We start from the raw sequence: 23,840 nt of genomic DNA, 5'->3' as shown, positions 1-23,840 counted from the left end.
TTCCAGCCTTCTTGCTGACCATCCCAGGATACTACAAGCTGTTCCTGTCCATACCTGTTCCAGGCTCTTTGCCGACCATTCCAGGATACTGCAAGCCCTGAATCTCGTACCCGTGGGATATCCTGTCTTGAGACTTACTGGATTTTCCAGCTCAAGACCTATTCACCTTTTGGTCTCAATGTGGAGTGGGACATTAATTCATTTATTAATAAGGCCTAAATATTTATTCCTTTTTTTTTTTTTTTTTTTCCATATTATTTTCGGTTATTATACACCGTACTGGGGCTTCTTAGCCTTGGGGTTGCAGTGGAGGTCTAAGCAGCTATTTTTTCATCCTGTGACCCTTACCGGAATGTAGCCTTTATTAACAATGAGGCTAAGATATATTTGTTCTATATCTATTCTATTGATTGGTTTTACTAGCAGAAAAGTCAATACTAGTACCTTTTTTTTATATGGATTGCACTTTGTTGCTGACACTAATTTTTGTTCCTCCCAAGTGACGTGATACGTCATGACGGGGGCATTCTTAATACCCGGCGTCACTTTGTACATGTCACCTACGTTTCCAGCTGCGCTCTGAGGCGAACGCGAAGCCTTCTTGCTGACCATCCCAGGATACTACAAGCTGTTCCTGTCCATACCTGTTCCAGCCTCTTTGCCGACCATTCCAGGATACTGCAAGCCGTTCCTGTCCATGCCTGTTTGATCTGGTGTCGTTGACATCCAGATCCATTGGTTTCGGTAAGAGTACCCATTTATTATTCTTCTTCGGTGATACCTGCTGTCAAACATCATACCTGGTGTTCCTGATTGCACATATGAAGATGTTTTCAACTTGAAGCACACCTTCCATCATTTGTGGTTTACACGCCACTCTTCTTTTTAGTAACCTCCGTATAGACTCTTTTGTGTTTTATTACTCATTGGGACTTGTTTGCTTACAGATCACATTTTGCATATGTGTATTTACACATTTTTTTCATATTTTATTACATCTTGGTTCATTTGGATGCTTTACACAGTTTCTTATTAGCGCTACATTTTCACCCACATCCTTGTCATGAATTTTAATCACATTTGTATGTAGCTGCTTTATCACTATCATTTTTAATATTTACATTTTTGTTTGAAATAGCGCAATATTTTTTTTGAGTATACAGTGACTCTCCTAAGTTGCAGAAAAAAGGAGACGCAGGCTATCTAACTAAAGGTTTGGAGACGCTTCAATAGCTGGTGCACTTAAAGCTCCTTCAACATACGCAGCTCAGTAGCAGTGTTGGAATTTCTGCAGTCAGGTAAGGTTAACTCTTAACACTTTGAAAGGACAAGTATCCTCCTTGAGTGTATTCCTGGAAAAGCCGCTAGCAACAGATCCATGGATAGCCAGGTTTTTTAAAGCCTTAGGCAGACAAAGACCAGTCAGAATCCCCCGCTCCCCTTCCCTGTGTGGGATCTCTCCTTAGTATTACAGGCCCTCACTGGGAAGCCATTTGAGCTTCTGGGGTCCTGTGTGTTAAAATTGGTCACCCTCAAGACGGTGGCCATCACCATGGCAAGGAGGGTTAGTGAACTCGAAGCCCTCTCTATTAGGGCACCTTTTTTCAGGTTTTCCAGGACCGTGTGATTTTTTAAAATGGATCCGGCCTTTTTGCCAAAGGTGGCTCTAAGTTTCATAGAGGCCAGGAAATTATTTTGCCTACCTTCTGTTCGAGTCTTGTGAGGGAACAGGAACATATTTTTCATAAATTGGACATTAGAAGGTGCGTCCTTCAGTACTTAGTACAAAACAGTTTAGGAAATCTGATTTCTTTTTTGTGTTATTTTCAGGGGCTAGGAAAGGGTCCAGAGCCTCTAGACGTACAATAGCCAGATGGTTGAGGTTAGCCATTATTCAGGCTTATGTGGTCGGGTTGGAGTCCCCGGAGGGTATTAAGGCACCTTCCACCAGGGCAATGGCGACTTCTCAAGCAGAGTGGGCTGGTGCTTCTCCAGAGCAGATCTGTAGGGCTGCAACGTGGTCCAGATTTGCCATGTTCGTGAAGCACTACAGGTTGGACCTGCTGTTGGCCAAAGAGCAGGCCTTTGGGCGTAAAGTGCTGCAGGCAGTAGTCCCACCCTAAGGTAGGGTGCTCGCTTATCCTCTCTATTGGGGCTGTTCTGAAAGACGAACAGGGAAAAACGTTGTTACACTAATGCCCTGTACACACGGTCGGATTTTCTGACGGAAAATGTGTGATAGGACCTTGTTGTCGGAAATTCCGACCGTGTGTGGGCTCCATCACACATTTTCCATCGGAATTTCTGACACACAAAGTTTGAGAGCTTGCTATAAAATTTTCCGACAACAAAATCCGTCGTCGGAAATTCTGATCGTGCGTACACAAATCCGAAGTGGCACGCATGCTCAGAATAAATTAAGAGACGAAAGCTATTGGCTACTGCCCCGTTTATAGTCCCGACGTACGTGCTTTACGTCACCGCGTTCAGAACAATTGGATTTTCCGATAACTTTGTGTGACCGTGTGTATGCAAAACAAGTTTGAGCCAACATCCGTCGGAAAAAATCCATGGACTTTGTTGTCGGAATGTCCGATCAATGTCCGTCCGTGTGTACGGGGCATTACCGGTAACATCCTTTTCCAGGAGTCTTTCAGGACAGCAGTGGTACCCACCAAAATTGTTGGCTATTCCTGAAGAGCTCATCGCATGAGACCGTCAGGTATGACGTAGGTTAGTATGACGTATTCTTGTGTCTCCCCAGCTGGCCAGAGGTACTTTTGAAGAACTGAGGGGCCGGCGGGATGGTGAGGCTTAAATCTTGCAGTATAAGCCGGTGTTTCCTGAGATGGGAGGAGCCAAGGTCTCTCTATGGTGGCTGTCCTGAAAGACTCCTGGAAAAGGATGTTACCGGTAAGTGTAATGCCACGTACACACGAGCGGATTTTCCGTCAGAAAAATCTTGGATGGTTTTTCCGGCAGAATTCCTCTCAAGCTTGGCTTGCATACACACGGTCACACAAAAGTTTGCTGAACTGTCAACTCTCATGAACGCGGTGACATACAACCGTACGACGAGCCGAGAAAATTAAGTTCAATGCTTCCGAGCATGCGCCGAATTGCTTCCGAGCATGCGTAGGAATTTTGCATGTCAGAATTGCTACAGACGATCGGAATTTCCGATCGGAACTTTTTCCGACCGAAAAATTGAGAACCTGCTCCCAATCTTTTGCTGGCTGGAATTCAGCCAGTAGAAGTCCGATCGAGCATACACACGGTCGCATTTTCTGGCCACAAGCTCTCATCGGTCTTTTGCTGGCCGAATTTCCGATCGTGTGTACGCAGCATAACTCCGTTTTTTGAATGAAAAATACAGATTTTTTACTTGTAAACAGCAAATGTCAGAAAAAGGCTGGGTCCTTGAGGCCTGGATCACACTTATGCAGGTTGCAGTTTGCATATTGCAGGTGTATTTTGCGTTTTTCAATGCATGCTTTTCATCCATTGAAGTCTATGGAACCAAAAAACAGAAAAAAAGTCCCTGGCCCTTTCCATAAAATGCACAGATGTGAACTACATCCATAGGAAACCATGTTAAATGGACTGTAGTGTGTTTCTGCAAAACTGAAAACGCACTAAAAAAATGCATAGGTGTGAACCAGCCCTAAGTGGTTAAGTAAATCGGGCTTCTGTTTTTTATCACGTCCTCAGGTCTGCATAATAAATAACGTAAGTATTGATTTTTTTTTTTAACCCCCCTAGCGGTATTCCCGAGTCTGGCTTGGAGTGGATTTTCAATACCAAAAGCGGTATCCCTGAGCCAGACTCAGGATTGCATCGCAGGATCCTTGTAGAGGTTACTTACCTTGTCCCCTGGATCCTGCGATGTCTCCCCGCTGTGATCTGCGAGCCGCCGTGTCTTGCTCGATTCACAGTGCCGAGCTCCGTTACCTGCGAGCGTTGCGACGCACGGGGACGGAGTTCAGTGCCAAATTCAAAAAGTAAAACGTACAGATACAGTATACTGTAATCTTACAGATTATAGTATCAAATAATTACACATCCCCTTTGTCCCTAGTGGTCTGCCCAGTGTCCTGCATGCAGTTTTATATTATAAAAACTTCTTTCTGTCTGGAAACTGGAGATTGTCCATAGCAACCAGAACTGTCCCTTTACATCAAAAGTGGTTTTAGACCAGCTAGAAAACAGTGATAATAAATTAGAATCACTTGCAGAATGGAGCGATAGTGATTTGTGGGGAAATCCGTCACCAAACACTAAAAGTAACGAAAGCGACAATTCTGCAACTGAGCAAATTTCAGTGTTTTTGATTTGATTACATTATTGAATATTTTTTATTATTATTATATTATTATTTGTTATAATTATTTATAGTTATTTATTATATTATAATTTTTTATTTCATTTTTCAAACTTTATCATACCCGGGATGTCTACTAGACTCTGGTTTGGACAGCTTTAAGTGAATTATTCGTAAGAATTACAGGCCTATAATATAAAACGCCAAATTTCTGTGCAAAATAATTGTACCGCTTTCAGCACCTAAAATCTGAAATAATCATTCCGCCAGGGAGGTTAAGGAACAACTTATGTTGATATAGTTAAGAGAGCAAGGTATTTATTAAATAAATTAATTAAAATAATTCAAATTACTATTGGTCTTAAAATGATAATAGTGGTCAATCAGTCTGTGTGATGATCCCATGTGATAAATGTCACAATGAGAGTCATGTTAGGGACAGGCCACCCCATAATTATATCCAGGAAAATGACACTGCAGAAATATGATTACCATGTGGAGCAGCAGAGCCTGTCGGTTATAAATAGGACTGAGCAGTTCTCTTTCAGTGAGTGCAATGAGGCTACAGAGAAGTGAAGCTAACCTCCTAGTACAATGTCCAGGGACACCTTCCCGTTCACCACGACCACCCTACGTTCTCTCCAATGGCAGAGAGAACAGCTGGAGTATGAGGATCGCAGGAGGGCTGTGAACAGGCAGTGTCTCACCCGCAGGTTACAGACCGACAGAAGCGCTTTTCGCCCCCCAGCTAGCCAGCGGCGCCAGTACTGCCGCGATGCCGCCATCCACAACGCTCTGTACACTGGCGACATAGAGAGGATTAAGGTCATATTCAAAGAACAGGACTCGGCAGAAGTCATGGTGGAGACGGTCAGTGAAGAGCTGCAGTGGTCTCCAGACATAGGTGAGGTGGTTGATGCGATGTTTGTGATTTAAAGCAAATGTGGGTTGCCAAGGGGGAAAAAAAAAAAATCACTTCCCCAAAGAACTGGCCACACACATTTCAATCTGATTGTACAATCCTAACAGCCATGTAGCGTGATGGCCTACTTGACTAGACCTAAATTGAAGGCCTTTACGCTTCATAGGCATAGGTAAATCTAAAGAAGATTGGCCAATCAGATTGTAAATTTGTGTACCAGCTTATATAATGAGGGCTTGTATAGAAGTCTATAGGGAACGAAAACCAGGGCGATAGCCAGTAGCTCACTGGGGTGTATGGGCTGGGAAGGCTCTATGAGAGCAAACACAGCGTCTCTCAAATAGCTGACTCACCTCAATAAGGTGTGATCCTGGTAATCAACCAAGCATACAAAAGAAAAAGGTGAAAAGAGAGCCTCACCTGCAGTAATTACGAGGGACCATGCAGCTTATAGATAAGGGAACTTTATTACACAAAAATATCAAATGGTAATACAAAAAACACCGTCATAAAAATCCACACACATACATATGTCAACATAACATTCCTGGGGTAACAAAGCACCTGACAATATGGTGAAGTGAAATCACTGTTAATACACCATAGATAAGGAATGTTCCCACAGTGTGCAGGAAATTGGGGGTGTGCAGCAAGGGGGGGGTGCAAGTTTTTCCTATGACCACCGTTGATATCAACTCCAGGCACTAACGATAAGGAATATTCCCACAGTGTGCAGGATGGTTGAGCAAACAATGGGGGCTCTGCGAGTGTAGCAAGGGGGGGAGCAAGTTTTTCCTATGACCACCGTGGATAGCAACTCCAGGCATGAATGTAGTATGTAGTGCAAGTATGTATCCCAAGTCCAAAGTTTTTCCTCAGGAGGGTGAAGCTGGGAAGTAGTGATGCAGTAAGGTCATATATAATTAACACAGTCCAGTGTATAGCATGGGATATTGTTCTCACAGTGTGACCAGTGTTCACTGCAGTGCAAAAAGACACAGCATAAGAGTATAGTGCATGGACCAACAGGTCCGCTCACCCAGCCTGGAAGCAGTGAGGACTTTTGTGGCTACTGGCTGTAGCTTTCCCGCCTGCACATCTGTTGGTTTTGGATCAGGGATGTGGTTGTGTTGCCGGTCAGGCACTAGGTCAGCGGCAGGTGCAGTTTGATGTAGTCTGGACCCGTAGCGGTCTCAGTGTCCTTTAGTTAAGATGAATGCTGTGGTACTCGCAGATTCCTGTGAGCATGTGCGGGCTAGCAAGCCGACATTGATGGTGACGTCAGTGCGTCATTCACTTGGTGTTGTGACAACCGACTAGTTTCGCCCAATCAGCTTGAGCTTCTTCTGGGATGGGAGGGGCTAGTGGTGGGCTTTTATTTATACTCTCCAAAAAGTGCAATTATTATTAGCTGGCTTTCACATGCTTTTTGGAGAGTATAACTAAAAGCCCACCACTAGCCCCTCCCATCCCTGAGGAAAAACTTTGGACTTGGGATACATACTTGCACTACATACGGCACGTTCATGCCTGGAGTTTCTATCCATGGTGGTCATAGGAAAAACGTGCCCCCCCCCCCCCCCCTTGCTACACTCGCAGAGCCCCCAATGTTTGCTCAACCATCCTGCACACTGTGGGAATATTCCTTATCTATGGTGTATTATATTGACAGTGATTTCACTTCACCATATTGTCAGGTGCTTTATTACCCCAGGGATGTTATGTTGACATATGTATGTGTGTGTATTTAAATGACGCAGTTGCATCTTGATCAGACAATGTTGTCTATTATTAAAAACATTTTCTGAGGTGCTGGTGATGGGATTTTTGTCCGGTGTTTTTTTGTATTTCTATTTGATATTTTTGTGTAATAAAATTACCTTATCTATAAGCTGCATGGCCCCTAGTCATTACTGCAGGTGAGGCTCTCTTTTCACCTTTTTCTTTTGCAAAGAATTCTCTCTATTGAGTTTGAGATTTAATTTACATAATGCGGGGCAGCTGATAAGGTGGTACGGGCAACCCTCTTGTTCTGTGTCCCATTGGGTTGCCTGGCATCTTACCCCCATCAGAACACCCTGTTTATAGTGTATGCATATTGCAGTGAGGGAGATTACCCCCTCCAGGCCACTGCTCCCTCTCGACTTGCAGCACCAAGGTTTCCATGGTCAAGGGGGACACGACCACAGTCAGGTCTGATCTGGCAGTGGCTGGGCTTTGTATGGTGTGCATGGTTTGTGCTGGGAACATGGTCAGTGATGGGTGGAGGGATCGAGGGAATTATGGTGTCAGGTACAGGGTTATAGATGGGGGTATCTGATTTTGGTAGAGGTGGGCACAGCCTGCAGTATGACAGGAATAAAGGAATGTAATGGGAGTCCCCGAAGAGTCCTCACACCTGTATTCTGTACATGACCTGCTTCTGACCCCTGCACGTGGTACGTTACATACTCCTAACATCTGTATTCTGTACATTATCTACCTCTGACCCCTGCACATTGCATACTCCTGACATCTGCCTTCTGTACATTATCTACTTCTGACCCCTGCACTCTGTACATTACATACTCCTGACACTTGTGTTCTGTACATGACCTGCTCCTAATCCCTGCACTCTGCATGTTACATACTCCTACCATCTGCATTCTGCACATTACCTACTTCTGACCCCTGCACACTGTACATTGCATACACTGGATATAAAAAGTCCACACACACCAGTTAAAATGTCAGGTTTCTGTGATGTAAAAAAATGAGACAAAGATAAATTAATTTCAGAAGTTTTTCCACCTTTAATGTGCCATATAAACTGTACAACTCAATTGAAAAACAAACTGAAATCTTTTAGGTGGAGGGAAGTAAAACTAAAAAAATAAAAAATAATATGGATGCATAAGTGTGCACACCCTTAAACTAATACTTTGTTGAAGCACCTTTTGATTGTATTACAGCACTCAGTCTTTTTGGTTTTGAGTCTATCAGCATGGCACATCTTGACTTGGCAATATATGCCCATTCTTCTTTGCAAAAACACTCCAAATCTGTCAGATTGCGAGGGCATCTCCTGTGCACAGCCCTCTTCAGATCACCCCACAGAATCATATTCACGTCTGGGCTCTGGCTGGGCCATTCCAAAACTTTAATCTTCTTCTGGTGAAGCCATTCCTTTGTTGATTTGGATGTATGCTTTGGGTAGTTGTCATGCTGAAAGTTGAAGTTCCTCTTCATGTTCACCTTTCTAGCAGAAGCCTGAAGGTTTTGTGCCAATATTGACTGTTATTTGGAACTTTTCATAATTCCCTCTACCTTGACTAAGGCCCCTGTTCCAGATGAAGAAAAACAGCCCCAAAGCATGATGCTGTCACCACCATGCTTGTTTTTGCACCAAACATCTCTTTTGGAATTATGGCCAAAAAGTTCAACTTTGGTTTCATCAAACCATAACACCTTTTCCTATATGCTTTTGGGAAACTTCAGATGTGTTTTTGCAAAATTTAGCCGGTCTTGGAGGTTTTTCTTCGTAAGAAAAGGTTTCCATCTTGCCATTCTACCCCATAGCCCAGACATATGAAGAATACAGGAGATTATTGTCACATGTACCACACAACCAGTACTTGCCAGATATTCCTGGAGCTCCTTTAATGTTGCTGTAGGCCTCTTGGCAGCCTTCCTGACCAGTTTTCTTCTCGTTTTTTCATCATTTTTGGAGGAACGTCCAGTTCTTGGTAATGTCACTGTTGTGCCATATTTTCTCCACTTGAGGACTGTCTTCACTGTGTTCCATGGTATATCTAATGCCTTGGAAATTCTTTTGTACCCTTCTCCCGACTGATACCTTTTAACAATGAGATCCCTCTGATGCTTTGGAAGCTCTCTGTGGACCATGGCTTTTGCTGTAGGATGTGACTAAGAAAATGTCAGGAAAGACCTACTAGAACAGATGAACTTTATTTGGGGTTAATCAGAGGAACTTTAAATGATGGCAGTTGTATACTGACTTCTATTTAACATGAGTTTGAATGTGATTGCTTAACGTGATTGTAAAGTCTTGTTTTCTTCCTTATGTCTCTCTTCTGTGATCCTGGCCCCTCCTTCCCGTTCAGCTTGCTGTGGGGGCACCAGAGCCGAGTCCATTCAGACACTGAGCCCCGACCCGGCTCCGCCCCCTCTCTCCCCTGATAGGCTAGCTGACTTTGGCGGCAGCCAATGTCACCACTGCTGTGTCTCAGCCAATCAGGAGGGATAATTTCGGACGGCTGAGACACTTGTGGATATCTCTGGGTAGAGATATGGAGATAAAAAAACTTCTGCCTTTACAACTCCTTTAATTCTGAACACAGCTACATCCTCAGTTATAAGAGGGTGTGCACACCTATGCAACCACATTATTTAATTTTTTAAATTTTACTTCCCCCTTCTAAAAGATTTCAATTTGTTTTTCAGTTGAGTTGTATAGTTTATAGGTCACATTAACGGTGGAAAAAGTTCTGAAATGATTTATCTTTGTCTCATTTCTTTTTACATCACAGAAACCTGACATTTTAACATGGGTGTGTAGACTTTTTATATCCACTGTACGCCTGACACCTGTGTTCTGTACATGACCTGCTTATGACCCTTGCACTCTGTACATTACATATTCCTGACACCTACATTCTGTACATCAATGTTCCTCAACCCCAGTTATCAAGTACCCCCAACAGGTCATGTTTTCAGGATTTCCTTCAGATGAAACTGCTGTGGTAATTACTAAGGCAGTGAAACTGATCAAATCACCTGTGCAAAATAACGTAAAGCCTGAAAACATGACCTGTTGGGGGTACTTGAGGACTGAAGTTGAGAAACACTGCTGTACATTACCTACTTCTGACCCTTGCACTCTGTACATTACATACTCCCAACCCTGCATTCTGTACATTAGCTACTCCCGACACTACATTCTGTACAAAACCTACTTCTGACCCCTGCACTCTGTACATTACATTCTCCTACCATCTGCATTCTGTATGTAGGCTCGAGTTCTATGCCACTCCCACTGTTGTTGCAATTTTGAATAAATGATCATGATGTGATAACCAAATTCATATGTCTCCATACTTGTTTTTGTCAGGTCTCTTCTCCTTAACACCTAAAAAGTCTCACACCACCCCACTGCGTATCACTGCTGCGCGGGGATATTCAGAGTGTGTGCGCCACTTGATATGCCACGGTGCCAACCCCAACACTACAGTAGGGGGAAGGGGAGCGTTGCACGACGCCTGCGAGGGAGGGCACACTGAGTGTACCCAGATACTGCTAAGCCGTGGAGCAGACTGCAATCTACAGAGCGAAGATGGCCAGGCACCCCTCCACTTCTGTACCACAAAGGATACCCTGGAGTGAGTATATGGTTTAGAATAGAAGCCATCATCTGATCTGTGGGTTAAAAACTGCCTACACTACTAGTATAAGAGTGCCAGGTTTGTTATTGCAAGTGAAGTTCGGGCACCTTGACCCCCACAATAAAATTAACTCTAATCTCCATGCATATGTATTTAGGCCGTACGTGTCCACAGGAACCACACAATTGGGTATAACATGGAGATAATGCATTAAAAAAAATACACTACTCAAAAACATCCTTATAAGGGGCCTGGAGAGGTCTATCACAGGATAATGAAAGTGAATGTAAACCCTAACAAGGATCATCCCTTATTTGCTCTGTTTTGGTCATGTTGGATATACTATTGAAAGTCTGTTTACTATCTGTTGATCCTGCCAGAAATCTAGTAGTTGCCTAAGGTTGTGTATTGAGCTGACAACTCTGCATTGAAATCTCAAACCTTGTTATCAAACTTGCCTGAGTTCTCCATGTGAACTACAAAACACCCCCCTCTGTTAGGGGAGGTATTCTGTAGTCTTGTCCTAGGGCAGGGGTGTCAAACTCAATTTCATCGTGGGCCGCATCAGCATTATGATTGTCCTCAAAAGGGTCGGTTGTATCTGTAAGATTAGATGTCCAGCGCATCCCCTCCCCTTACATTAGATGTCAAGAGCCACCCCACCATCAGAAGTTGAGTCCCCTACTCTCCCTAACATCACAGTGCACCCCCTTTCCTTATGCTGCTGCTGGGAAGAAGCTGGATGCATTGCTTGAAAGCAGAAAGTAGGGGTCTGGAGGAGGACCAGAGGAGGGCTGGAGCTCTCCTGCAGCTGCAGGAGGGGTGTAAGGGCCACATGAAATGGCCTGGAGGGCCGGATTCGGCCCGCGGGCCTTGTTTGACACCTGTGTCCTAGGGTGACAATGCTCTGTAGATACAATATGGTAAGTGAGGGTTGTCATGGTAGAACAGAAGTGTGTTGCTGCCAGGATCACCAGGTGAAAAAAGAAGGAAAAATGCTTGGTAAACCACAGCACTGTTAAGCTGCAATATAAGATATTTTTGTTCTCGGGTTTACATAAACTTTTATATTCTTGACGATATCTTTCATACATTGTATTCACTAAGGTTATTGTAAAGTGTATTTCTGATGATGCTTTTAAAACCAAATAAAAGAAGAAATGTTTCTGTTTTTGATGGGGTTGTAGGTCACCTGAGGACTAAAGCTTGAGACACACTATACAACGTTTGTTGTTTGATTTTCTTTAGATTTATCAAAACCATGTAGTGCAAGGGCCTGCCTGATTGCATATAAATTGAAACTATAATGCCCCGTACACACGTCGGATTCTCCAATGGAAAATGTGTGATAGGACCTTGTTGTCGGAAATTCCGACCGTGTGTAGGCTCCATCACACATTTTCCATCGGAAAAAATTTTCCGACAACAAAATCTGTTGTCGGAAATTCCGATCGCGTGTACACAAATCCGACGCACAAAGTGCCACGCATGCTTAGAATAAATTAAGAGACAAAAGCTATTGGCTACTACCCCGTTTAAAGGTCCCGACATACGTGCTTTACGTCACCGCGTTCAGTACGATCGGATTTTCCGACAACTTTGTGTGACCGTGTGTATGCAAGACAAGTTTGAGCCAACATCCGTTGGGAAAAATCCATGAATTTTGTTGTCGGAATGTCCGATCAATGTCCGACTGTGTGTACGGGGCATTAGGGTTTGACCTCATATTATATAGTTTGGGAAATCTAAAGGAAAAAAATCTAAAGAAAATTGTATAGTGTGTATGCAGCGTAATAGTTGCTACCCTGTCAACTCTCCAAGATCACATACAGTCTTCCATCTCTGTGGAATGCAACATAGAGTCCTGATAAGCCTTGTTTTAACCTCCCTGGCGGTATGATTATTTCGGATTTTAGGTGCTGAAAGCGGTACAATTATTTTGCATGGAAATTTGGCGTTTTATATTGTAGGCCTGTAATTCTTAACAATAACACACTTAAATCTGTCCAAACAAGAGTCTAGTAGATATCCCGGGTATGATAAAGTTTGAAACACAAATACATAAATTATGATATAATAAATAAATATAAATAATAAAAAAAAATGATAATATAATAATAATAATAATAATAATAAATGTTTTCTAGCTGGTCTAAAGCCACTTTTGACATAAAGGGACACTTTTTGGTTGCTATGGACAATCTCCAGTTTCCAGGCAGAAAGAAGAGTATATATAACATAAAACTAATGCAGGGCATGGGCCAAAGCACTGGGGACAAAAGGGATGTGAAATTATTTCATACAGTACTGTAATCTGTTAGATTACAGTACTGTATGTGTTATGGTTTGTACATTTTTTTAAATTTGCCGCCAGGCTCCGCCCCCGTGCGTCGCGACGCTCGCAGGGAATGGAGCCTGGCACGGAGAGGCTTCGGAGGAGACAGAGCCCGCAGACACAGCGGAGGACATCGCAGGATCCTGGGGACAAGGTAAGTAACGCCGCACCAGGATCCTGCAATGTAATCCCGAGTGTGGCTCGGGGTTACCGCTAATGGGACTGAAATTTAACCCCGATCCACACTCAGGATTACCGTCAGGGAGGTTAAGAAGGAACTAAAGTGTTTAAAAAGTCTACCTGCTTGAAGTTTTTTTTTTTTTTAAAGAGGAACTACACTGCATCTGAGCAACACAAACCAAAAAGGTTATTTTAATTCCTTTTTAATATTCAAAGTAAACTCGCCAATCCATTTCTCCATGCTTACTGTGTAAATGTCACTGGCAGGGAAGGGGTTAACACTAGGGGGCAATCAAGGGGTTAACTGTGTTCCCTAGGTGTGTGTTCTAACTGTAAGGGATGGGACTGACTATAGGAGATGAGAGATTGTGGTTCCCAGCTCGTAGGAACTCCCAATCTCTCTCTCCTCACAGAACTGGGATGTGTGTGTTTACACACCCACGTCCCTATTCTGCCTCTCGTGCCAACAATCACTTGTGGCCGGCGGTCATCGCGACCGACGGTCACGTACATCGACACCCCTGCTGTGCAGCGGGCACACGCGCCTGCTATCCCGTTTAAAGGACAGCTACGACAGCTCGTGGGATAGTGCCAATCTGCCGCAGTAAAATGACGGCGGATGGTCGGCAAGTGGTTAATTTTACTAAGAAATTACATTGAAAAACACTCTAACATTTCTGGCTGTGGCCATCTTGAGTAAGGGCAAATGATTCATGTAGCATTTCCTGGAATCCATCTGCCCTTAGCTCGGCCATGAAAGCAGGAGGATGTGCTTAACTGACAAAGCCCCTCCTCCGCTCTTGACTCCTGGGATGTATGACATCATTTGCCTAGGCCTGGAAACCAGGAACATACCTCCCAACAGTCCCGGATTGGGCGGGGCTTTCCCACATTTCGACCCGTGGTCCTGGTGTACAGGGGCTTTGTCCCGCATAACTCCATCTGTTCATTATATGCCAACTTCCAGCCGAGCAGGACCTGCAGCACTGTGAACATCTAGCACGGTTAGGGATTGGCGGGCAAACCGGTGGGGTGTGCAGCTGCAGTGAGAGAGAATGCAGCTGTGAAATTCAACCTGTGATGTTGGGGATGGTCGGGAATGCTACCCATTTCAGGTCCCTTTGTCAAGCAATCAGTGCATAGTGAAACAGCCGGCATTTACACATTGCTGGTGGCTCCTACAACAGCCTCCCTGCTCTGCACTTAGAGCCGGGACAAGTGCTGGTAGCCAAGTGCAGCATGTTCAAGGGCAAAAGGGGGCAGTGGGGGTGAGCTGTACCATGATCCCCATCTCCTACCTGTTGGGGGGAGGGGGGGTTGCGGAGGTTCTAGCTGAGGAGGGGTGCAATAGGGAGATGTGGATGGATGAATGGACTCTGTACCTAGCGCTCTCTCGAACTATGCACCCTGTGCATAAATCACTTTTGGACCCTTCACTCTGTACCTAGAGCTCTCCTGAACCTTACACTCTGTACATAACACACTCCAGGACCCTGCACTCTGTGTATAACACACTCCTGAACCCTTCCACACTTTGTGTAACGCACACTTTCACAGTTTGTGCAAAACCATTTGTAATGAAGCTTTTTATTCTTTTTTTTTTTCTAATGATTGTGCTTGGGTTTGTATGTGTCTGTGAGACTCTTGCTTGTGGCACAGCAATCAAAGCATATGTTATAGGTACAAGGAAGCACGGGTTTTGTTTAACCATGTCTCTTAAGCCCCTCCCACTTTTAAGAGTTTGGCCACACCTATTTTTGCCGCATGTGCTGCAGGTGACTTCTTCCCTCAAGTGTCCCTCATTCTGAAGTTCAAAAGTTGGGAGGTATGCAGAAAGTAACTGAAGACTACTAATGCTGGCAGCATAGGGATTAAGAATAGTCGATGTTGATTGAGAGAGTGAAGTTACACTTTAAGAAGAAGAGACTCTGTCTTATATGCTAGCAGTCTTCTTCCTTGCATGCGCAGCTCAGTGTTCATGCCTTGGGTGCCTGGATGAATTAAACGGCCCATGCCTGTGTGTAAGAATTGTAGTATATCATCCCAAGCTTGCCAATCAAGATGATCAATGCGCCAAAGCAGGAAGATCAGGTGAAGCTGGCAGCGGCGCAATGGAGCAACAAAAGGAGATCAGGGTAGTTGCATCCTAAAAGAGAGGCTTTGGGAGGTAAGTGTTCCTTAATACGCAAGTAATCTGTACATACGTCATAGACGTTGGGGTAAGTGCCCACCTGCCACGATGCAGACTTTAGTTAAGCTTTAGCTATTGGACTCTCTTGTTTACTTTCAGAAGTTTGGAGACACCAAGCAGTTGACAAGGCATCAATTGTCAGACTTCAGTTGGCCTCTGACCCCTGACTCAAGTTTCAGGAAGTAAAGATAAATAATGGGGCTGTTATAATTGCTTAATTGATGATCCTGGGTGATTATAGTAATGTAAGATATTCTTTGGTTTTGAACTACGAGGGTTCTTCAAAAAGCTTCTGCACTTTTAACTCTATTAAATATAAAAAAAGTTCAGAAACTTTTTGAAGAACCCCTTGTAAATAAAGCATGCTGAAAATGTGAAGTATTCTCTAAATATTCTTTTTATGGGTCTCAAAAATGGTCCCCATTTTACCAACTTTTTATGTTTTAGGTGTGCGAGGCAGCTGCTGGAATATGGTGCTATTGTGAACCTTCCCTGCCATTACACCCGTGCTACGCCACTGCATGTGGCAGCCACCCGTGGTCTGGAAGCCCATGTAACATTGTACTTAAATCTTGGTGCTGACCCTTGTGTCCTCAACCGTGAGGGCGAGACACCCGTTAACGCAGCCTGTGCAGCCGGCGACTCTCCGCAGCACTTTGGGCGATACCTGAGGGTTGTGGAGATGTTACTGAAGGCAGGGGGGCCGCCCGGTACTCCTGGGAAGAAGGGCCATGGGCCCCTGCACAATGCCAGCTCCAACTGCCATCTTAGTCTGGTGAAAATGTTGCTTGACCATGGGGCATCTGTCAATGTGACCAATAGTGCTGGGTACACCCCACTGGATTGTGCACTGCAGGTGTGCACTGAATATCCTGAGTGTCAGCCCCATCAGCTGGTACAGACATTACTCAACCATGGATCAGAGTCCCCTAGTGTCAAGGTGAGTCTAGGTCATAGTTTGAGTCATTACTGCAATGTCTGCTTTTTCAGGGTAAATTTTATTGCTTAACAAGGTTTTCCAGCCTGTTCAGGTTGCAATATCTACCCTCATTCCTGTCCCGCATAGTCATATATATCACTCAGCTTTGAAGACTGAGGACAAGCTGTGAGTGCATGGCCTCATCCCCTGAGGAGGTACCAGTACATTCGCAGTGTACTAGTGCAGAGAATGGCACAGGTAGTATGGGTCAGATGGACAGCGGTCACTCTAGGCGGGCAGCAGGAACAGATCAAAGTTCCACGTGGCTTTTTCACGCAGGAGCACAAAGGTGCCTACTCAACGATGTATGGGTGGAATGAGGTTGAGGCGACTTCAGCGCTAATACCCGCAGTGTTTACCTCTTCTGCGGTAGAAACCAGCAAGAAGGAGTAATTAAAAGGTGACCATTGACCTATGGAAATGGAGTAGCTCAATGTCCCACCGGTCCTGGCCTTCACTCTACAAGTGTCTTTAGAGACAGGGCAAAAATTGAGGAAATGCCAAGGGATCTGGACCTGGAAAGCTCTCCACAGCTAATTTTTACCAGAGCAGAGTCTGGAAAGTGTCCTATGCGGTACCTAGTGTCCAAAGTTCACTTACCTGCAATCCCCACAACATCTAGTCCAGTGGTGTCCCAGACACAAAGGCTGAGGACGGCCATTACAGATAGCTGCGAACGAAGAGACGAGCTCTAGCAGTGATGCAAAGAAGGAAGAGTAAGAAAACAGGAAAAATAGGTCCATTTTTAACACAGCTGAGCTGAAGAAAATGTGTCTATCCTCCTAGGACACTAGTAAAAACTGGGCTATTGTGGTAGTAGGAGGGCTTATCCTGGGCTGCCATACAGGTTTTGTTTTTTTCATCAGTGTTCAATACTTCCATAGGCAGCAGTATAACTCAACGATTTCTGGGGTCCCTCAAGGGATGAAAAATAAAAGAATATAATACTGCCAGTTACAGTTATATAGTTGGTAAGGTTGACTAAAGACACCAGTCCATCAAGTTCAACCTGTGTGGGTGTGTTTATGTCAAAACCATCTCCCATATCCCTGTATTTTGCATTCACTATGCCCATGTAAGAGTTTTTTTTAAATTAACACTTCATACTGACACCACCAATTGTGGAAGGGAGTTCCACATACTTACTGCTCTGACAGTAAAGAATCCCTTACACAGTTTAAGGTTAAACCGCTTCTCTTCCAACTTCATTGAGTGAACCCGTGTCTTCTTAAGCTCCTTATGCTACAATCACATAGAGAACTTTGTATATTGCTATCATACTGTATCTCCTCCCAAGCATCTCTTCTCTAAGGGGGGATGTTTAATGCTTGTAGTCATAACTGAGGTCCACCAGTCCCCTTATTAACTTTGTTGCCCTTCTCTGGACTCTCTCCAGTTTCAGCATATCCTTCCTGAGGGCTTGTGACCAGAACTGTGGCCAGTGGGGGCCACAAGGGAAAAGGGGGCAATTTGGAAAGGGGAATGGAGCCCTGGGTTGGGTGGTGTTGTAATTTTTAAATATGATTTTCACACTTTTTTAAATTTCCTCTCCTTTATTTTGTGAAATGTGAGCAGCCAGTCACAGGACCTTGTGCTTAGTCATACAGTTACATGATCTGAGTTGAACAGACTTGGAGATTGAAATTCAGACACGGCTGACCAATCAGCAACTCTGCCTACGTTTTTTTTTTTTTTTTTTTTTTTTTTTTAGCAGAGATCAAGTTAACAACTTGAAATTAAAGAGGAACTGCAGTCTGCTCACTTAATTTGTAATAAAAACATCTTTGCCATTATGAAGCTTCCCTCCAACCACTTTGCATATTATTTTATATATACTGCGATTCTGTACTTGCCAAATATGCTGCATAAATCTCCCTCCACTAAGACTGGCTGCAGCCATTTTAACTGTGGCCAGCTGAAGCTGCTATCTGTTCACTTCCTGGATTTACACAGAGGCACACCTCCAGCTCTGCAGCTCTCAAAGGCCCTCTTATGACTCATCCCCCCTTCCCTTACTGGCAAACTCTTAGGAGAGTGAGAGAGAGAGCTGTGCATGATGTCATACGCCTAGGCTAATGACCAGACAAGAAACAGGAAGTGGGCTGCAGAAGGTATTTACTGGCAGAAAAAAAATGTTTTACTATTCAAAGGTAAAACAACAGCAAGGACAGAAGATTTAATAAATGGAAAGATGAAAAAAATGACTGAAGTTCCGCTTTAACTTTCCTTATAAATTACCAATATGCAGTCATAGCTAAAATCTAATTTTTGGATGGGTTAACCCTTTGAAATCCTAGAATTCCCCTATTAACAATGTATCTTTCTATATGTATTAAAGACCACGGACGGCCACAAAATTGAAGGGTATTTTCTTATGTTTTTAGTGTTATGGTATTTTTAGCACGTTAGAAATAAAATATTAAAGTGAGATTCTCTTTTTTCCAGATGTGGAGGTACTGTGCTGCGTCCCCCCTGGCCTTTGAGATCCTTCTGAACTCCTACGATCGTATCCCACCAGGTGACTTCTGGGTAGAAGCTGTGCCCCCTTCAGTGTGGAAGGTAAGAATTCATGGGTGTGTTTACTTATAGTAAAATACGGCATAAAACAAGGGCCATTGGTAAACCCGCTTCTTTTCTTTGTATAGGAACATCAGATTTTATATGAATCCATCTCACGACTTTCAAATCAACCTCGGCGTCTTCAGCACCTCGCTCGCTGTGCTGTGAGAAGTAAATATGGTGGCCTATGCTACAAAGCAATTCCAGATCTTCGATTACCCACAGCTCTCACGGCATATCTCCTCCTGCAGCCAGAGGGCAGTATTCACTAGCTGGTGATCATGAAGAGGTGACAGCAAGTTTGTCAATTGAAGGCCGTGTCAGACTACATTTAGTGCAATGACCAAGATATAGTTCTTTTACAGTATCTTATGCATTAACCAGCCCAAACAATTAATGTATGGACCCACTTAACCACTTCATCCCCGGAAGATTTGGCTGCTGAAAGACCAGGCCATTTTTTGAGATTCGGCACTGCGTCGTTTTAACTGGCAATTGCGCGGTCGTGCGACGTTGCACCCAAACAAAATTGAGTCCTTTGTTCTGAGCTATAAACAAAAAAAGAGCGACAATTTTGAAAAAAACACTATTTTGTACTTTTTGCTATAATAAATATCCCATTTTTTTTTTTTTTAAAAAAGCTAATTTTTTCTCAATTTAGGCCTATATGTATTCTTCTACGTATTTTTGGTAAAAAAAATCGCAATAAGCATATATTGGTTTGCGCCAAAGTTATAGCGTCTACAAAATAGGGGAAAGATTTATAGCATTTTTATTATTTTTTTTTTTTTTTTTTTTTACTAGAAATGGTGGCGATCTGCGATTTTTATCAGGACTGCCACATTATGGCTGACACATCGGACATTTTTGACACATTTTTGGGACCATTGGCATTTATACAGTGATCAGTGCTATAAAAATGCACTGATTACTGTAAAAATGTCACTGGCAGGGAAGGGGTTAACACTAGGGGGCGATCAAGGGGTTAACTGTGTTCCCTGACTGTGTTTTTCTAACTGTAGGGGGAGGGGACTGACCTAGTGGAAATGACGGATCATGGTTCCTAGCTAATAGGAACACACAATCTGTCTCCCCTAACAGAACAGGGATTTGTGTGTTTACACACACACTTTCGTGTTCTGCCTCTCGTGCCCGCGATCGCTCGTGGCCGGCGGTCATCGCCACTGTCGGCCATGAGCATCGGCACCCCCGCAGTGCAGCGGGCGCGCGCCTGCTATCCCGATCCCACGAGCCGACGTATAGCTACGACGACTCGTGGGATCGTGCGAACCTGCCGCAGTAAAATGACGGCGGCTGGTCGGCAAGCGGTTAAGCAGACCTATTGCCAAATAAGATCTACCAAGTGACAGGCATATTTTTTAGACTTCTGGATCCCACCTTCAGACTGAGCAGATCAAAATTTTAGGTTTAGGTCTGCTTTAGGGTTCACACTTGCAATCCTCTTGTATTTAGGCAATATTATAATACTGTATAATATTGTCTAAATACAAGGGGAACTTATATTCTTCAATCTTGCTTTGTGTATCCTTCCAGAACTGTGTAATATTCCAGAGTGAAACTTTTCCTTCTGTGCAGGAGCTTCCTGTAATAAAGACTGGTTACTGCTCCTCCCTCTTCTTGTGCAGGGTGACTGGTCTTGTCTCCGCCTCCTCCTGTAGTTTTCTGCAGGCAGCCTGTGCTGGGTGGAGCCTGCTTGGCCCCTCCCACAGCCCTGCTCTTTGTACAGCACAGTGAGGATGTCACCACTACCTTTACAATGTAATATCTGCATCTGCAAAGGTATTTGGTGCACAAAAAGTGGATCTATATCCTCTACTGCTATTTATTTGTTGCTATTTAGATAAAAGTTTTTGCGCCTGGAGATCAGCTTTAGGCTAGCCCGAGTGTCTCTGCCTCCCACCCATCTTATAATAAAGAACGTTTTGCAGGAATGTCACATGACTCTTTGAAGTATATAAAATGGTATAGTATACGGAGGCCTTGTATTGCATTGCAATGTAGTTCACCTATTTTGCCAGAAGATGTCCCTGTTATACCCATCTATGGAAAGCTAAATGGAGCCATGTACATTGGAGTGATTGTAGATTTTTAGTATATATTTATTTAGAATGTAAGTAGTTTGAATTTATAAATTATTAAACAGAACCATGGTGGTAATAAAAAATGTTAAAAACTTGAGAATTAGATTAAAGTACTGTGAATTTGCATATACAGGAAATTCTGGACCTCTTCCAGTAGGGGGCAGTAGGTGGTCACAGTTTGGTAAGGATCGCTTATAAACATGTATTAATGACTGGTTGTATCATGTAATTTGCTTGTTCAGGTCCTATGGTGACTGCAAGCCCTCATGCCCCCTACAGCATAGGTTGGAGCTACAGGGGAACCACAAACACACCTTTAGGTGCATAGTTGTGTCATCTGCACCTAGAAACCTTTGTCACTACCAAAACTTCACAATAAAACCATTGCTGCAAGCTATGTTCAGTTTTTTTTATTGCATTTGTGTCTGCCTCGGAGGAATTTACCTCACTTCCTGTCCTGGTGACACAACAGAAATCTCAAAGGGAGCAACAAACACCGGGCAGGGGTTCTAACCCTTTCTCCTCTATCTATGGTTGGAGTCATGGTTTAAATCTGATTTCTATACGTTAAACCTGAACTCCAGATCAGCGACTGTGAAGAATCGCACCGCTTGCGATACATTCTCTGAATAGAGGAGGGGTAGATGAACAACAGGATCTCCTCTGTCCATTCACAGAATGACATAAAATGCTAGAAGGAGAAAACAAGCCGTTTTGTGAATGGATGGGGAACAAGAATGGGAACAAGAATGGGAGGGAGAGCAGTGCGAGCCTCTTAACCCCCCTCTCTAGTGCCCCTATTGGTCATCACAGCCATCACGTAGTACAGAGCTGCTTGGATTGTCTCTGTACAGGGGAATGATCAAACCTGGAGCAGCTGTGCATGGCAACCAATCAGCTTCTATTTTTCATTTTTAAAACTTAGAAGGCAGAGAAAACAGCAGGAAATTGATCTTCCTAGTGGATGGATTTGCGGAGGGGAGGGGGGTGTCAACAACACAAGTCTTAACCATTGGAAGAGAGGCAGGCTGTGCTCTCAGCACAGCCAGAAAACTGACCACACTGGGACATGTGTGCTCTCATGCCTAGTGTGGTCAGTTTGAAATGGGAAAGCAGAGGGACTGGCAGGATCACCAGAGATTTCACACAAAGGAAGCAATACAAAGAGAACAGGATATTGTCATGCCAGCAAATCGCTTCTGTCATAACTAATCACATGTGCAGCATCATGGTACCTGCAGAACAAACAGAGGCCAAGATGGCAGCTTCCTTCTCTGTAAAGGACAGGAGGAGGGTTTAGTCTTTAACCACTTGCCTACCGGGCACTTTTACCCCCTTCCTGCCCAGGCCAATTTTCAGCTTTCAGCGCTGTTGCACTTTGAATGGCAATTGCGTGGTCATGCAATGCTGCAAATTAAATGTTCATCTTTTTTTGAGACAGATAGAGCTTTCTTTTGACAATATTTATTCACCACTGGGGTTTATATTTTTGCTTAAAAAACAAAAAACAAATTTTGATAGAAAATAAGTTTTTATTAGTTTGTTAGAAAATGTTGTAAATAATTATTTTTTCTCCTTCACTGATAGGCACTAATAGGCTACAATGATGGAAACACATAAGCAGCACTGATGGACACTGATGAGGTGGCACTAATATGCAGCACTGATGGACACTGATGGGCACTGGTGAGGCGGCACTGATGAGGTTGTACTGATAGGCGGCAATGAAATGCAGCACTGGCTGGTATCACTGTTGGGGCTGCACTGATAATCAGTGCCCAGATTATCTGTGCAGATCTACCCTGTGAGGAAAAGCCACTGATTGGCTCTCCTCTTATGCTGTCAGTGTGAGGTGAGGAGAGCCGATAACCGGCATTTCCTTGTTTTCATGTGATCAGCTGTGATTGGACGCAGCTGATCACATGAGTAAAGAGCCGCATTGTTGGCTCTTTACTGAAATTGGGGATGCGCCATGTTCCAGGGACACAGCACACTACCAATCGCTGCACGACCCTCCCCGGCAAGAGTGGACCGACCTTATATGACATTGCCCCAGAACAATAGAGCCACCCTCCAGCTGTCATTTGTCTATACGGCTGGTGGGAGATGGTTAAAGTGACAGCTTCCCGCTAACGACATGTAGGTTGCTAGGGTGCTGGTGGTCCCTGCCGTCCTAGCAACCAATGACTTACTGTCAGCCCTATTCATCTGCTGGCCAGGGGATTCCCCATCTGACAGCTGCATGTAAACAAATGGGTGGGGATGTTGGCTGACATCATTACCCATATATGGCAATGGCCTTATTTGGTCAATGGTGGGAATCTCCCAGCTGCCAGCAGGGATGGGACAAAGGGATGGGCAAGAGCGGCAGCAACCCTGGGTTTACTATAGGAATGGGCGTGCCTTCCTTCTGTTACAAAGCTGACAGGAGTAGTGATTTTGACAAGTGAATGACTGCGGATCATATTATCCCCTAAGCTTGCCCGGGGGGGGGGTCGCTCGCTGTTTGGAATCTTTGCCCTGGGTGACTTTGTCCCTGGACTGGCTGAATGGGCTATAGATGTACTATAAAGACAGACATGACCCCTCTGACAGAGGAGCGGTGCCGCAGTCACTGTGCAGGACTATGGAGGAGGAAGCTGAGCCTGCAGAGGTAATGCGGAAAGATGGCTGACCCCTGGCAGCTGTATTCGAGCTGAACCCACAGAGGAATGACATAAATGAGAACTGATTTATATGCCATATGACTTGTATTCATCCATCCAGTCCTAAGATTTATACAGCTCTGACACACAGCACAGCCTAGCAGAAAACCTGTTTGTCCTTTGCTGCAGTTTCACATTCAGGCCTCGCCCCTCCCCCAGCAATGG

The 23,840-nt window shown here is 44.1% G+C and overlaps 1 protein-coding gene across 1 annotated transcript; it reads left to right on the top strand.

Annotated features, from left to right (window-relative positions):
* Positions 1-4,868: 4,868 nt before the first annotated feature.
* Positions 4,869-21,327, top strand: ASB16 (ankyrin repeat and SOCS box containing 16). The gene is made up of 5 exons (XM_073607759.1): positions 4,869-5,225; positions 10,354-10,621; positions 15,778-16,270; positions 18,755-18,868; positions 18,955-21,327. The coding sequence occupies exons 1-5, from the start codon at positions 4,916-4,918 to the stop codon at positions 19,138-19,140; spliced, it is 1,371 nt and encodes a 456-aa protein (XP_073463860.1). The 5' UTR covers positions 4,869-4,915; the 3' UTR covers positions 19,141-21,327.
* The last annotated feature ends 2,513 nt before the right edge of the window (positions 21,328-23,840 follow it).

This window comes from Aquarana catesbeiana, linkage group LG12 (genome assembly GCF_042186555.1).
Source record: "Aquarana catesbeiana isolate 2022-GZ linkage group LG12, ASM4218655v1, whole genome shotgun sequence".
Taxonomy (NCBI): domain Eukaryota; kingdom Metazoa; phylum Chordata; class Amphibia; order Anura; family Ranidae; genus Aquarana; species Aquarana catesbeiana.
This window is presented reverse-complemented; position numbering and strand designations above follow the sequence as displayed.